Source organism: Leptinotarsa decemlineata, unplaced genomic scaffold (assembly GCF_025532065.1).
Source record: "Leptinotarsa decemlineata unplaced genomic scaffold, Ldec_3_MD MMD2_tig00001064_RagTag_RagTag, whole genome shotgun sequence".
Taxonomy (NCBI): domain Eukaryota; kingdom Metazoa; phylum Arthropoda; class Insecta; order Coleoptera; family Chrysomelidae; genus Leptinotarsa; species Leptinotarsa decemlineata.
In genome coordinates, this window is record NW_027412558.1 from 1,694,405 (window position 1) to 1,710,055 (window position 15,651).

Sequence of the window (15,651 nt, forward strand, 5' to 3'; positions counted from 1 at the left end):
ATCATTTCAAGTTTTTTCAACTGCTTCTTTCACAAAAACGTTGATGAAACGTCAAATGCAAAAATGGTTGCAAGAATGGTTTCCTTTGTAGATTCTTGTAGCTACTCTATTCAGTATGATGGTGATGATATACAATTCAAAGTACACTAAAATCGTTTCAAACGTCCATAAAAAATATTGTTTTAAAACGTCCTCACAAACGGCCCAACGGGCATTTATCTATCCGTAGCTTTATGATATATGCTATGAAGTATCATACAGTGTGACCTATTCAAAGTGAAAGCAGCCTTACAAAACATATATTTTTCAATCTTTAGCCACTGTTGCAATAAACAATCAATAAAACTACATAGTATCCACAAAAATCACTTTCAGGCAATAATACGACCGTTGAACAGGTATGTGAATTATGGATAAATTCAGGAAAGTATGAAAAAAAAAGGAAATAAACATAAATTTTGGCTCTGACTTGAGCAATTAAATGAAAAGTATGTCAATTTCTTCCGTAATGAATTAGACTGAGTATTAACGAAACGAAAGTGTACGGTTTTTACTTTTACAGCTATACTCCTCATTCATAATTGTTCAATTTTGCTGGTAATGAACATATACGGTGGATCAACAACGGTTCCTCCAGGCGAATCACTAAAAAAATAGCACATTGCCCAACATTTTGAGCATATTGCTTCTTGCCTTGTTCAATTGAAAAATAATAAACAGGATGGTCCCCTGTACAATCAAAACGAACCGCAAGGCATAAATTGGTACCAAAAAAATGAAAAAAACACGTCAGAATTGTGAGGAAGAGTTTTGACCCAAATATCATTGAAACATCACTTATTCTTTAATATAGACAGGATCATTCTCTATCATTAGTTGATAGCATTTTGTAGTGAATCCAGCCCACACGTTTAAGTTATAAGGGTTTTGTTTGCCTACGACGTTTGCCTAACAGCATCGATAATGAACTGGTTAAATACCAATAAAACCCTTACATTTTTCATCACAAGGATACAATATATCCTTCAGACAAAAATTAACATACGGCAAAATCCTCACTTGAAGATCAACTGATTTCACGTCACATTAAATAGCTTTCTCAATGGTTGCTGACGTCACAAGTCGGGTGCGTCGTTGTTCGCAATAATCTTCGTTCGTAAATTAGCGTTGTCGAATTTTTTACTATCCAGTCAATGGGGAATGTTTCTCAATTTGGGTTATTACAGCAAATGCAAGTTTGAACAAAATTGAGTTGAGTTTAATTCATGAGTTTTTCAAATTCACTTCGGAAAGTATTCAAATTGATGTTTCAAATGTTGGGTTTTAATTTTCAAAGGGATTTGTTTATAATTCACATACTGGCAACAGCGCCTATATCAAGTTGAAATAATTTATACGTACCTAGATATTCTACTTTAAAAAAGGAAAATTATCTTTATAAATCAACAATTGAGGCAAAATATAAATTATAGTTCAATACCTCCTCCACAAGCCACATAAACAAAAGTTGTTTTGTTATTTATTTATATAGAGGAAGATAGGTTAGGTGCACAAAATGTCATATATCACAGAATAACTCGGAACATAAGTAAACAGAACAGCACGCCTCTGAAATATGTCATCTTTGTTTGTCTCATACAGGTAACAGATTCATTGTCCTTTATTAGGTATAACCGATGTTGCCAAATGGTGAAATAGAAACGAATCCCTTTAAATGTTGAATGCATTATTTCATTCCTTTTTTTTAAGTATTTAAATAATTTTTTAAAGAAAGAGGTTGAAATGATAAGTTTAAAATGATATTCATTCTGATATGTTTCAATAATTCAAAGGGATAGTGGGGACAACTTTATTTTAAAAATCCGACTTGTTTTTGAACGCTCTGTATACCACATCATGGAGCTAAAATATCGGGTTAAGGAACAAAACCATTTTCAACGATAAATATTCATCCAGTCATGAATAAAACTAGATGATTCTGAATCACGGAAAAACTACATCTTGCTGGACTTATTGATTATGATTACCAGCAATTTATATGTGTTAATTAAGCGAGTCATTACCAGTTAGATACTAAACATCCGCCTGTTTGACGCAATTTCTTACTTTTCAGAAACAAGAAAGAAATGACAGTGGCCATCCTTTGCCTGCTAGTCGGACAAGGTGGACTGGAAAAACTTATAGTACAGTAAAAGTGAGCATATCCTATAGTAGTCTGGGCTCACTGCGAGAGGACGGCATAGGACAAAAACATGTCAGGACGGAAACATGACGTGAAGTTTATTTTCTCTTTCTATAGTTTACTAGCTGACCCGGCAAACATTGTTTCGCCATATAAATTATTTCTATCAGAACAATAGCAAATATAAATAAGATTAATCCTTCAATGCTATAGGGTGTACAATATTTTTTGTAAGTCCATGTTTAGCTAACACAAACAAACTGGATGGTTTCCCCACTAGAGAGCATTCCATGTTTAATTGTCAGTGCGAAAAACCCAAACGGATATTGTTTAGCCGTGGGACTTAATAATGGTCACTGCAAATGCCAATCTAATGAAATGGGTCATCTCCAGATAGGTAGGGATTCGTTATATTAACATATTTTCACCTCGGAACTTGCCATTCAAAATGCTGGTTCGACAACGTTTTTCATCAATTTTTCAATGACTCATCGTGTGCAGTTGCACAGCCGTGGCGGATATAAATTCAGTTGTAAATTATGCGGTGGCATGCCTGGCAAAGCCAATGAGTTCAAAAACTTTCATGGATAATTTATAGCTTCGATGGTACCGCAAACTGTATCTACGCTCGCTGGATAAACTATAATAGTGACCAAAAACTGTGTAGGCACTAAGAGAAGGGTAATTTCGTGAGAGAGACAGGAGACCGGTTTCGATCTCATCCTTTCTCCGTGCTATTTACTGGGTGAGAAGTGACACCGATAGACGCGTGGCGCGAATAACAATGATTGAATTACCGAAATGGCCATTCAAAAAATAGGGGTAGGCGATAGAAAGGTAAAACTGACACTGTGACATGAGAATTTTATATATTAGAAGATTATCGAGGGGCGCGCACTAAGGCAGTCAACGGACAGTCACATGACAGGACCCCAAGTCACTGTCTATCTCCCATACATAGAAGGTGTCACCAACCGAATAGGTAAAATTCTAAAGAAGAAAACACCGTCTTTGAACCAACGAAGAAAATATCGGAGTATCTGAGATCAGCACACTGCAGCAGATATCCACTCAAATCAGCGAGAGTTCAGAGGAGTTTACTTGTAACTGTGGTAAAGTTTATATCGGCTAGACGAAAAGAACGGAGTTGTCGATTGGAATAGACCGAGAAATCTATTATTTAGTCTGTCATAATTTCAATAGAAAAGAAGAAGCAATGAACATCAATAAAATCGTCACCATATCACCTTTATCAATGTCAACCGCAGTAGTAGACGATACATTAGGCATATTAACTTGCAACCGCGGCCAGAAAACCTGGAAATCAGTTTTCACACAATCAGTGTGAAGTCCATTAGAAAACAACAAAGGACCTTTACAAACTATTACAGGAAACAAGATTGCTGGGACAGGTGTCAAAAAAACGACAGACAAATGCAAAACACTGTCACTCTTGTGTCATTTCGTCTGCTCAGGACATATTATTCTCCAACCCTTTGATCACTTACAGCAGGGAATGGTGAGTATTCATTGGTTATTGATGCCGGTATGACCTTCAGAGTATTGGAGCTCTGAAAAAAGGTCCCAAGGGGGGCAACCTCATTGGAACCTTTATTCGAATGAGCCAGGTAAAACAATGAATATTCACTTGTTTTACTTGTTTTATTTTAATAAAAATATATAAAAACGGTATTTCAATAGAGAGAGGCGGTCTGTTTAGGATTTATTCATTGTTCTTATCAGCTTAAAGTTTGTCTTTGGTTCAAGTTCAACGTAAATCGAAATTTTCACAAAGGATCCTCTTGTTGTTTCCTTTCGAAAAATTAATTTACTTCAAACTCACCGTACTATAGGCAGCAGCGGAAATGAAGAAGGCCGCGTGATTTGACTAGCAAATGCTCGACACGACGTTAAGGTCATGTATAACAGAGTAATGGTCGGACTTTTTCTTCTTCCCGAATCTTGTTTGAATAAGATTGTCTCAAGTACGATTCGTTCTAAATGGAAGTCACCATGTGAAAATACATAGTAACTAAAGGCGTGTTTGTTATCAGTGGCATATGTGAGGGGAGGTACCCCCCAGAAATATTAAAAGCTGAGTTACGGAAAAAAAATAGTATATGAAACACGATTTCTGGAACCCTATCAACACAAAAATTAATGTGAGTAGATGATGAAAAAATCAATTTACTTTATATTACGAGTATTGCATACAGAATGAATTTTTTGGTCCGCATAAACAGAAAATGCTCCCGTCTAAACAAGATTCGATATACGTCACTGTTTGTTGTTGATCTAAACAAATCAATCCCAACAGCTAAAAGATGAAATAAAGACTTATGTACCGGGTCTGATAAATTCACTAGTTAATAACATATACAACCTCCAACATAAAAACAATGATTAGACCTTGTGTTATACCACGTCGCCCATGCCATACAAAGAAACTGCCGACGTTCGATAACTATTTAGTTTTAATGCCATTAGAATTGACTTCGTATATACGATAACTTCTCATATAAAGCAACACAACTAAAACGATCACAGTACGTTAACTATAAACAGTTACAATCTCATATTCTGAAACAATAATATAACAAAACAATATACTAATAGTGAGAGATTTTTTTGCTGGTATCTTTTTGGCAACAATGTTTTTGACAGATAACGCGTGAATCGTGTCTTGTGTCATTGTCAAACTTGTTCAGTTTGGTCTATAATTTAACCATGAATCGACTTACGAACGAACAACGCAAATTATTGAGTTTTATTATCAAAATTCATGCTCGGTGAAGAAAGTGCATCGTGCACTCCTTCCAATTTATGGCTATTCGGAAGCTTGTGACTAAATTTCGAACCCAGTTTACATTATTGGACATTAAACCACCAACACGCATACGTAGAGTGAGGACCGAAGAAAATATTGCGGCTGTATTCGCCAGTGTTCGTGATGACCGTGTAATGTCGATTCGCCGCCGTTCGCAACAATTGGGCCTCTGTTACTCCACTACGTGAAAAATTTTGCGAAAGGATTTGGGTGTAAAACCTTATAAGATACGACTTTTTGTTGCCCAAAATGGAAGAATAAGACATGCCTGACATGTGGTTTAAACAAGACAGTGCCACATGCCACATAGCACGCGAAACAACGGCCCAATTAAAAGCCGCCTTCGGTGAACAGTTTATCTCATGTTTGGGACCCGTCAATTGGCCGCCTAGATCGTGTGATTTAACGCCTTTGGATTATTTCTTGTGGGTTCATGTTAAGGCTCATGTCTACAGGGTTAAAACAAGCAACGACTGACGCCCTGGAAGCCACTATTGAAGCATTTATACGTAAAATACCGGTCGATATGTTAGAGAGAGTGTGCCAAAATTGGACCTTGCGCATGGGCAATCTAAAGCGGAGCCTCAGACAACATTTGCATGAAATCATTTGTGTTGTTTTGAAAATCAAATCCTATACCTCTTTAAAAAATCATCCGTTATAATCAGTATCTATTTCTTAGACCACAAATACCCCAAAGAAATTCCCATTTTTTTTATTTTGATAGTGAAATGTAAAATTCAATGAATATTGATGATGATTTTTTTATGTTCTTACCCCCTTCTCATAGAATGGTAGGTCACTTTCCCGACATAAGATTTCTGGCTTACCTGAAAAAAAGAACATTTCGTTAATATCTAGTTGCTTCGGAAGGAAGAATAAAGAATGATATTACAAAAATCAGAAGCGCTTTATCCAACTGATGTCTTATCGATCTCAAATCAACATCGACACCAGTTGTCAATCTACAGTGTAATTGACTTCAGGACCCCTGCGCGGTTCATCATTTACTATTCAATTAATAACAATAATAATTCTGAAAAAAGGTTGGATGGGTAATTAGATCAATTTTTTCTTGCTGATAATATTACTATTTCAAAAACCATCAGACAGATTAAATACAGATAAAAAAAATAAAAAACATTGCAAACAACCAAATTTCCGAGACAAACACAAAACGGCATGAAACAAACGTTTGTTGGCACTCCTATACGTAAGAAAATTTATCTTAGCGGAATTTTATGCGACAAAAACAACTGGATCTGATCCTGAATCTATCGTCGATATATCCGTTTCCGTTTTGTTTTTCTTTACTTCCCTTGCAGGAAGCCATGCTGTCAAACAAATCGGCGCGGCGTCGACAATTTGAAAGAAAAACGGTAGTACTGCACTTTTTGCCGCTCTTGGTACCGCATGGCGGTTATTAATCGAGGAAAATTTATGCGAACAGGAAAATAACGGTTCTGCTACGTGTTTGTTATTCCCTGGCAATTCAATGATATTTCGCAATACGATTAAACGGGCAAGAGCTGCATGACGCCCGTGTCGACGGAAAAATAATACATAATGCCTTTTAAGGTTACGGAGTTATTGAACTTGGATGCAATGAGTGATTAATGTCGTTTTCGATGACATTGATTACAAGATCTTAAAGATGGGAATGGTATTGACTACCATTTCGAAGTTTTTTTTCTTACTTTTCTTCACTGTGTTCATTCCAGAGGTGCCACAGGGTTCAATTTTATTGCCACTTTCATTCCTTTCATACAGATACGGACTTCAATAAGTTGTACCTTCAATGTTCATACGTCGATGGATGCACGGTCCTTTATCTCGAGATGACTGAGTTGAAACTCGTGATTTGAGTTGGTAGGACTTAGTGAGGTAAGCTGATCTAACAGTTCCCATGAGTATTTCTAGGTATACCTTACATCGATGATCATATTGTCCATCATCGCTTTAGGCTTTGCCAAACAAAGATTGAACACCTCGATGGCAAGAAGATTTATGGGCATCTGGCTGAATCTTCCAGGAATGGTTCACTCCAAGGCGTTTATTCACCCTTCGAAGTTTGATACCACACAGTTGTTGGACTACAGTAGGGATGAACTACGATGTCCAACAGACCTTCTTACAGGTCACTATAATTTGAATCATCTATGCAGAGACCTGGACTGTCGGAAGACAGTGTGTGTCGCGTCTGTTTGGAAAATGATGAAACAGCAGAACATATACTTTGTGCCTGCCCCGCTGGAGAACGAATCAGGATTTTAGAGTTCGGCAGAGCCATGCTAGTTCAGTAAGTGTAGGAAATATTCTGTGTGGATATCTGTTAGTTATTTGTTGTCTTTGAAAATGCCTTCTCAGTGGACAAAGTAGAGAAATTGTGAACAACGTATTAAGATTTTTGTAAGCGGAAACAACGGCAGATGGAATAAGGATTCCTGACCAATATTGTATTTTAACTTAGAACGTTCAAGTATCCGAGGCCACGGGGATTTGCGTGATAACTGAACGACTCGACTCGTTGTTTTTTGCCACCCCAAAAGTTTTCATCATCAGGAGACGATTATTCATCCACCACACCGTTACAACCCACTTACTTTCTATCAAATGAGTATACTATTTGATAAACAACACTCTTGCCTAAAGCGAGATTAGTTTTTAACGAAATTTTCAACATCGAAGAAGAAAACTACCAATTTCCATCGTCTCGTCGGAAGCATGAACCGTTATCGCAATAAGTTTCTCGTCTTCGGCGAACGATGTATTATTTTTAATTGATTGCAGAAAGCCGAGTGAGATAATAGTCATTACTTTGCTCTAATTGGATCGAGGTCTAGATTACGACTTTCTTCGAGTTGCGTTTTTACAAGAATTTTACAGAACTTTTCCTTTTTAATAACTTCGGACGCGTCAGCTCGAATGAGTTGAGGAGGGAAGTCAAAAAGTTTTATTAGATATGGATTCCACTAATTTCTTTGTTCTTTTAGAACTATTTCGTAGTCTAAACACAGTTTATAGAATAAGCATTGTGTAGACTCAATCAAAAAGTAACTATTTTCTTTCAACACTCATTTTGACTCTTCAATAATCGTGAATAGCGTTTAACAAACATTTTTCCAAAACCAAAAAACTATTATAATTACAGTCCAATGTACTGTAGAAGATTACGATGTAGTGGACATATACTAAGCGAGATATCATATTGAAGAACATAATAAGATGATTATATTACCAAAAACCTATGATTCAGAATACTTAGTAACTGAGATATTGTTTTTTACGCTTATCGCATACAAGCCGAATAAATGACTTTTTTGGTCAAAGTTTTGCTACCTCGGGTAATAGTATCGCAGTTTCTGTAGAAATCTCTGATTATTTAGGAAACAAAATGTAGCTTTCTATTGGTAAAATCAGTTTTAACTTGTAATCATTGACGGGAAATCAAATTCCATACAGGTAATACATGCCTGGCTTTTCCCACTCCCCACCCAATTTCTTTGCGCTTGTATATTCGCTAGTGACTAGTTATTTGTTTTCAAAGTTTATAGAAGACCATAGAAAAGAATATGATATAGAGGTGAAGACTCAGATAATGATTATCCATGCTCCGCATGGATGCCACTGAGTCTAGAATAGAAGATGAAGATTTCGCGCATAATGTAACCAACGATGGAAAATCACAGCTTGAGGAAGCAGATACCACTCCTATCTCGAATAATTTTCATGGAAAAAGTCGCTATAAATGGTCACGATACTTCAAAACCACACGTTCCTTGAAACACAATATTGGCATAACATGTCCAGGATTGAATAATCGTATCATTCTGTCTGTATCTGTAGAGTAGGGAGGGGAGTGTAGGCCCACAGCACTAAGACCACATGTGACCCATTAAACATTCTTCCAAGGGAGTTGTCCTCCTAGGTCATCGTCCATCCTGTCCTTTCCAGGAAGGTGGCCGTAGGTATCACTGGGTCCTGAAATTCTTAGTCCAGCCGCTTCCTTGGCTAAAGACTCAGCAATGCGATTACCTTTACTCCTGTCGTGCCCTTTGATCCACCTCAGGATAATGTTATTATCTACCGAGGTTTGGCTAAATCTTGGTGGCACTCTAGTACTAGCCCTGAGGTAACACATTGTCTGTTCAAGGCTAATAGGCTAATCTTACCATTTATAAAGAAGAATCAGGAAAAGCGTGCAATACTCTCTGCGATGTTGAATTTGAATCTTTCATGGACTTGTTATCTTCAAGCCCAACCATGGAGATTATGGTCCCATTTTCGCTACTGATGGTTCTGGTAAAGACATAGTCAGATGTGTTACACATGCCAGCCGATTTGCTATCATTCTTCCAGCTCTAAGATTTGACGATCCCGAAACCAGAGTCCAACGTATGAATCAATATATTCTTGCACTAATTTCAGTCAGTTTCAATGCATTCATTCGTTATTGTCAGAATTTTGACACAATAGGTATATGCACATGTGTCGATGATATTTCTCCAAAGTTTCCTCCAAAACGACCAAGAGATATATGGATATAACAATAACATGACAATAATGTTATAGGTGAAGGAGAAAAATAAAAGTAGCTTTTTCTGTTCAGCACCAAGAGGGCATTGACGATAGTAAATGAAAATAAACTTCCTATCTACAAAAGGAGCTGTTTGATGTAGTTATTCGTCAGGTCCTACGGTTACATTTTTCAGAATGATGGATATTTCTTCTGCTTCCTATCAACTCCATCAATCAGACAGAGATAAGCCACCTGAGATACACGTGAAGTCAGGATATTTATTAGAAGTTGTAAATAAAAGAAGACAACAATGTTAATGAACATGAACGAATTTAAGTCTGAGAAAAACATGTTTTTTATTTCAAGTTGTTTTTACACTGTTACCTGTCTTTTTTCTTCAAATAATATTCTGGTACTTTCACAGTTGTGAATGTGAATGATTAGATTTTTGACGTTATTTATTATTAGATTTTTTAAACAGAGAGAGAGAGATCCATTGCAACCAAAAACGAGCCGGCAAATCCTTCTCTTCAAAATATTATTTTCGATCTAGATACTGAAACGAAATCTTCCGTTTTCGCATAATTCGGAACTGCAATTTCATGCGAAACTCGTATCCAAACAACGAGTCGCCTAAATTTAAACACCGTACAGATATATTTAGCCAGAGTTCAAAATCCGAAGGTTAAATTTAAGTGACAGATTTATAGCAGCGGTGCACAAAGACAGATTAAAACGACACTGAAAACCTTTTGTCTGAATGAATAAAGAGAACACGTGGGCCTTTCCAAATAACTATTTTGTCGTCGATGTTTCGACAAAAGAGTTGAATGTACGAGATTATAAATGGGATCCTTCCATTAAATTATAATGTTGAAAGAACAATTCATAACGATGATGAAGGATGATTCAGTCTGTATTCTTGGACACTGAAACATATATATATATATATATATATATATATATATATATATATATATATATATATATATATATATATATATATATATATATATATATATATATATATATATATATATATATAGAACTTCGAAACCACTATGTGATTTCTGTTTGTGAGGTTGCAGTCAATTTTGAGGATGCCAGGGAGTAAGAAAAACTGGTATTACGTCAAGCTTTCGGAAATGTTTATTTCCTTCTTCAGGACTTACTAAAAAATTGTAAACAAATTAGCAACACAGTTACAATTTCATAGATTGGATGAGACTACTTACTAACGTGAGTTTGAGATAAGCTAGTTCTTTCATAACAATCAATACTGTAGCAACAGCAACGCTGTTTTGATTTGTCAGTGATGCTAGGCTCCACTACGAATGCATTATTGGACTCAACTGCCCTCAAAGAAGAAGGCTGAGGAAATTGAAAAAGGAATTTTCATAAGAGAACAGTTTTTCATGATTATTATACCGTTTTCTTACTCGTTTCTTGATTTAGAACAAGAAAGCATTAACTGTGCCCAGTTGGAATGACTAGCTCTTGACTTGCGGAGGCAAGGGCATAGGTCAGCATAGAGATTTAATTATAGGTGTTGAAAAGGGTTACCAAATTGAAAGCCCTTATTCGAACGACATCTACCGAAGTCTCCAGAAATAATGAGCCCTTTTTCAACACTTGTTACTGTAGACTAACATAAAAAGACATTTCAATAAAACAATACAATAAACCAATGAATAAGATTAACCTGTTTGTTTTGATAGTTTAAAAAATATCAGATGGTCAAAGATTCGACAAAAGGTTGTATACTTCTCATCGATTTTCTCGATAGGAATATTTATGAATCTTATCAGTAACAAAATATAGGGGCTTACCCCAGGTTTCAATGCATCAACCTTGCAACTACTGATCGTAATCCTATCTCTAAGAACCATCAAGAAACCAATCATATTCTTCTTTTTACTCGTCTGATATGAGATCCAAGATTTCGACAATCTTTAACAGCAGTTATCTAGGATCTAGGTGCTCTGATATTCTAGCCAGCTGTTCAAGGACTGTCTTTTTACTTTTGGGATCCGACTTAGTCTCTATTTATTACTAGTAACTTACTACAAGCTTGATTTTAATTCGACCCAGATCACAACGTTGGTCACAAGCTTCATTTCGGATTGATTTTTCTTAAATTGCTTGACTTCTTTTTTTGAATTCACTTGAGTTTGTCATAATTTACTTGGCAGAACTCTAACATAAAAAAATGCTGTAAAAATGCTGACGACTCTATCAATAGGATCTTTTTTCAAATTTTCAATAGTTTTGCAATAGTTTTTGAGATATTTACAAAAACTCTTTTTTGTTAAACTAAATTCTTCATGACACCACAATCATGATTATCGTTGAAGGCGAACTAAAATTATGTGAAATAGATTAAATAACGCATTAGACCAGGTGACGACCCTTGAGGTGCACTATTGTTTTTTTTTCTTAATATATTTTCATTCTTGTATTGATAAGAACAGAACGAATCGTGGGACATAGTAACCACACGTGAGAAATTAAATGTAGGCACCGATTCACATCAATAGATAAAAATAGGATACCACATTTCAGGAGACCTTCCCACGCCGTTCAAGGTCACTTCCATAGCCCCCTACGAATGAAGATGAAAGGAAACGTCTGCATAGTCGAAGTTATTTTTACCTGGTCGCAAACGCTAACGTACCTATGCAGTTTCAAATTTGGCAAAAATGTATTGTGTGGTCTGTTTAAACAGGACAAAGATATCGATAAAATCGGCAATGTTTTCAAAGGTAAGGTTCAACATGAAAAAAACCGTTGAACACAACTGTTTGAGAAGGCAGAGCAAAATTCAAGAATATAAATAGAAGATCTCATGAAAATTATGTATCAAAAAGCATAATTTCTTTACAAAAAACTACTTATCAATACACGTCTTTACTTTTGCCGCTGATGACGGACTAAAATGTCTGGTTTCTAGTGTCCTCTCATTACACAAACAAATATCATGCATACTCCGAGAGACCACTGCAATGATTCATTTCATCTTCTTCTATAGTACGGAACAGTTCGCTCAGATCTCTTTTGTGCTTTTTAGTTTTTGAATCCCGCTAACCGTCATTCGTGCCAAATTTTCGTAGAAAACCCCGTATTATCGTGTACTTTGTACTTCAAACATATCGAATTTCGTAGTAAATACTTTTCATCTATTGAACATTTTTATTTCTGATCTGAGACTATTATTATGCAGCAAGGTACTACTCCCCCGTGGGTTGGGCTACCTATCGGGCCCGTCCCTAGGTGGTTGATAGGGGAACGGCCAGGGGACTGGAGGACCTGTCCGAGAAGCCAATGTGACCTTAAGAACGGGGTCGCCGGACTCCTGGTCCTTGGCAGAAATAAGTAGGGTGAGAGGAACTAAAACTCAGGAGCGTCAGCAACTGCTCCTTCTCCTTCACTCCACCTACAACAGCAAAGGCACTTCCTGCAGAGGCCGCCAAAAGCTCCGTCTTGAATAAAGGCAAGGAACCGGCCGCTCCTGCAGGAAAGCTCCCTCAGTTGTACACCTCCAGGAAGGGAATCCCAAAAGTGTTGAAGAAACCGCGCAATGACAGTAATGTCGCTGTACCTTCCTAAACCTTCGCGGAGGCCACCACTAGGGTGCCAGAAAGAGTGTGTGTTCGGCGAGTCTTGGCCTACAGCTGCCAATATAAAGGAGATGTCTCCTAGTGACCTGTCCACCTTCCTGGAAAGGAAAGGATGGACGATGACCTAAGAGGACAACTCCTCGGGAGGATGTACAATGGGTCACACGTGGCCTAAGTGCTGTGATTCTACACTCCCCCTCCCTACTCTACAGAAGGTACTACTCCTGACAGTATGTATTTTGGTCAGTTGTCAAAATAAATGCACGCATGGCTTGTTTGATCCTAGCTGTAAGGATAACAATGAATTATTTTCGTGTAATTTTTTTCAGTGATAGAATTTATCTAATCTTTCTTCAGTACTGCTCATGTCATCATTGTCACCAAAGATACTTCTCTGGGTTTTAAAAGTAAGAATTAAGCGTTGACCCTTGCAGAGATCAGCGACGAGACCTGGGGTCTCGTGTCACTACCTGATGAGTAGGCAGATTGAGATCTCAGTGTACTCATGGCTTTTTGAAAATGGCTTCAAAGTCGAAGTCAGAACGTCGAACAACTGGGCCACCTGGGCCCTTATTTATATTGTGGCAGGTATCTGGTTTGCCTGACCGGGTATCTGTGTTACTTTCAGGTATCTTGCATGTCAACAATATTCTCCATGTTTGTGGTAGTCTCTGCGAATCATCTCGCTTGTTAAGGCAGTTGGGACGTTTTTCAATTTCATTGCTTCCCGAATTATCCTGGCAATGGTCTTAGTGTTTTCGAAACTTATTTTGTGGCCTGTTTCCTGGTGGTGTTTGAAAGACAGATGATGCTGGATCCGATTTGCGAACAGCTAGTTCATGTTCTTAGACTCTGTTGAAAATTCTTCTATTGGTCTGGTCGATGTAAGTTCTGGGACAGTTTGAACATGGTATTTCGTATATGCCATGTGCTTCATTGCGTATCGTGTCCTTGGGTGTTCTTAACATAGTGGAGATTTGGTTGTTGGCTGTGAATACTGTCTTTACGTTATATTTCTTCAGAATTCGGCCCACTTTGTCAGTACCTCCATGGATGTAGGGGAGAAAAACTTTTGTCTGGTTGGTCTGTTCCTCAGGTAACTAGTGGGGTGGGGTTTGTTTTGGTGACGGGCGGCTGTGAGTTCGTATAGTTCCCTGGATCTATTGTGGTTGTCAGTGAGTTTTATAGAACGATGTATGAGGGAACTCAGAACAGAATTCAGCTGGGCAGGATGATGATGGTACTTGGCATTGGAGTAGCGGTTAGAATGGGTAGGTTTACGGTAGATCATGTGTGAGAAGGAGTGAGAATACCTTGGGTTGGTCGTGACTGGCCAGTTGAAGAAAGAACTTCGAAACCACTATGTGATTTCTGTTTGTGAGGTTGCAATCAATTTTGAGGATTCCAGGGAGTAAGAAAAACTCTCTGGTATTTCGTCAAGCTTTCGGAAATGTTTATTCCCGTCTTCAATCTACAATTAAATGTAGATTGAAATATAAATTAAATCTACAGCGAATGCTTTGTTTTTGAGCTTTGGTTTCGTTCAGTTGTCCTGCAGGAAAAGAGAAAAAGCGATTTCTCGTTGTTTTATCATCCTCCCGTGTAGTTTTTATAAACAGAACTCCATCATGGCGTTCTTGAAATATTGGAAACATTATTGAAAACAACTCTCAACAAATAAATTACTACTTCACAGTACTACTATTATAAATCATATTTTTCGTATAGACCCTGAATTAATTTCAGCAAAACTAATTTTTCGTTACCAACTTGAGTGCAAAGAAAATATTTCCAATGAAACAAAACCACAATTAACCGTTGACAGAGTTACATTGTGAATCGAATTCCAACTTGTGTTATAATTTAACATCAATGAATGTGTTTCTCATTCGAAATAATTGTCGAATTAATTGACTCTCTTTGAAAATTAATTAATTTGTTGCGAACTAGTCTACAGACATTTACCTTGATTGCTTACGGGAAGCAATTGCTTCGGAATTATTCTTGAACTTTTGGTTGAATGACTTGGCTTTTTCCTTAATTGTTGAACAATGAATGACAGGGATGAGTTGGCTAAGTAAAAAAGCGTTATTATTATAATTAGAAACTAACACTGATCATAATAGTAGATTTATCCAAACATCGGTAAATACGATAAAAAAAATTCGGAAACAGCAGAATTTAGCACAGTATTAGCGGTAGTAATCGTTCAAACATTTGACAATAAGAAAATATATTTTTATCGGTCAGAAACAATGCCTTATAACGAGTTTATTCGACACAAACCACTTTAACGAAATATCCTACTCTTACATCAAATCATATCTTCTTCATTGATGCATTTATAATAAAAGAAAACATTATTTTGTTCGTGTAGCAGCTGAAGCTTTCACAGTCGAAGGACCAATTCAATATTACTTGTATTCTCAGAATCTATTATTGTATACAACTGTCAAAACTTAAATGAACTGCAATACAAACGTTCCGCAAAATGCGTAAATTGAAT

General features: G+C 36.9%; 1 protein-coding gene across 6 annotated transcripts in view; it reads right to left on the reverse strand.

Moving 5' to 3' along the window:
- nmo (serine/threonine-protein kinase nemo) overlaps positions 1 to 15,651 on the reverse strand; it is a 196,389-nt gene that overhangs the window by 60,841 nt on the left and 119,897 nt on the right. The window contains exon 1 of one of the 6 annotated variants that reach the window (XM_074175510.1): positions 5,787 to 5,812. The exons of the other annotated variants lie outside the window; for them this stretch is intronic. Coding sequence (XP_074031611.1) covers positions 5,787 to 5,797 — 11 coding nt within the window. The 5' untranslated portion in view covers positions 5,798 to 5,812. Of the gene's footprint in view, positions 1 to 5,786; positions 5,813 to 15,651 lie in introns of those variants that run through there. 6 annotated transcript variants of the gene reach the window in all.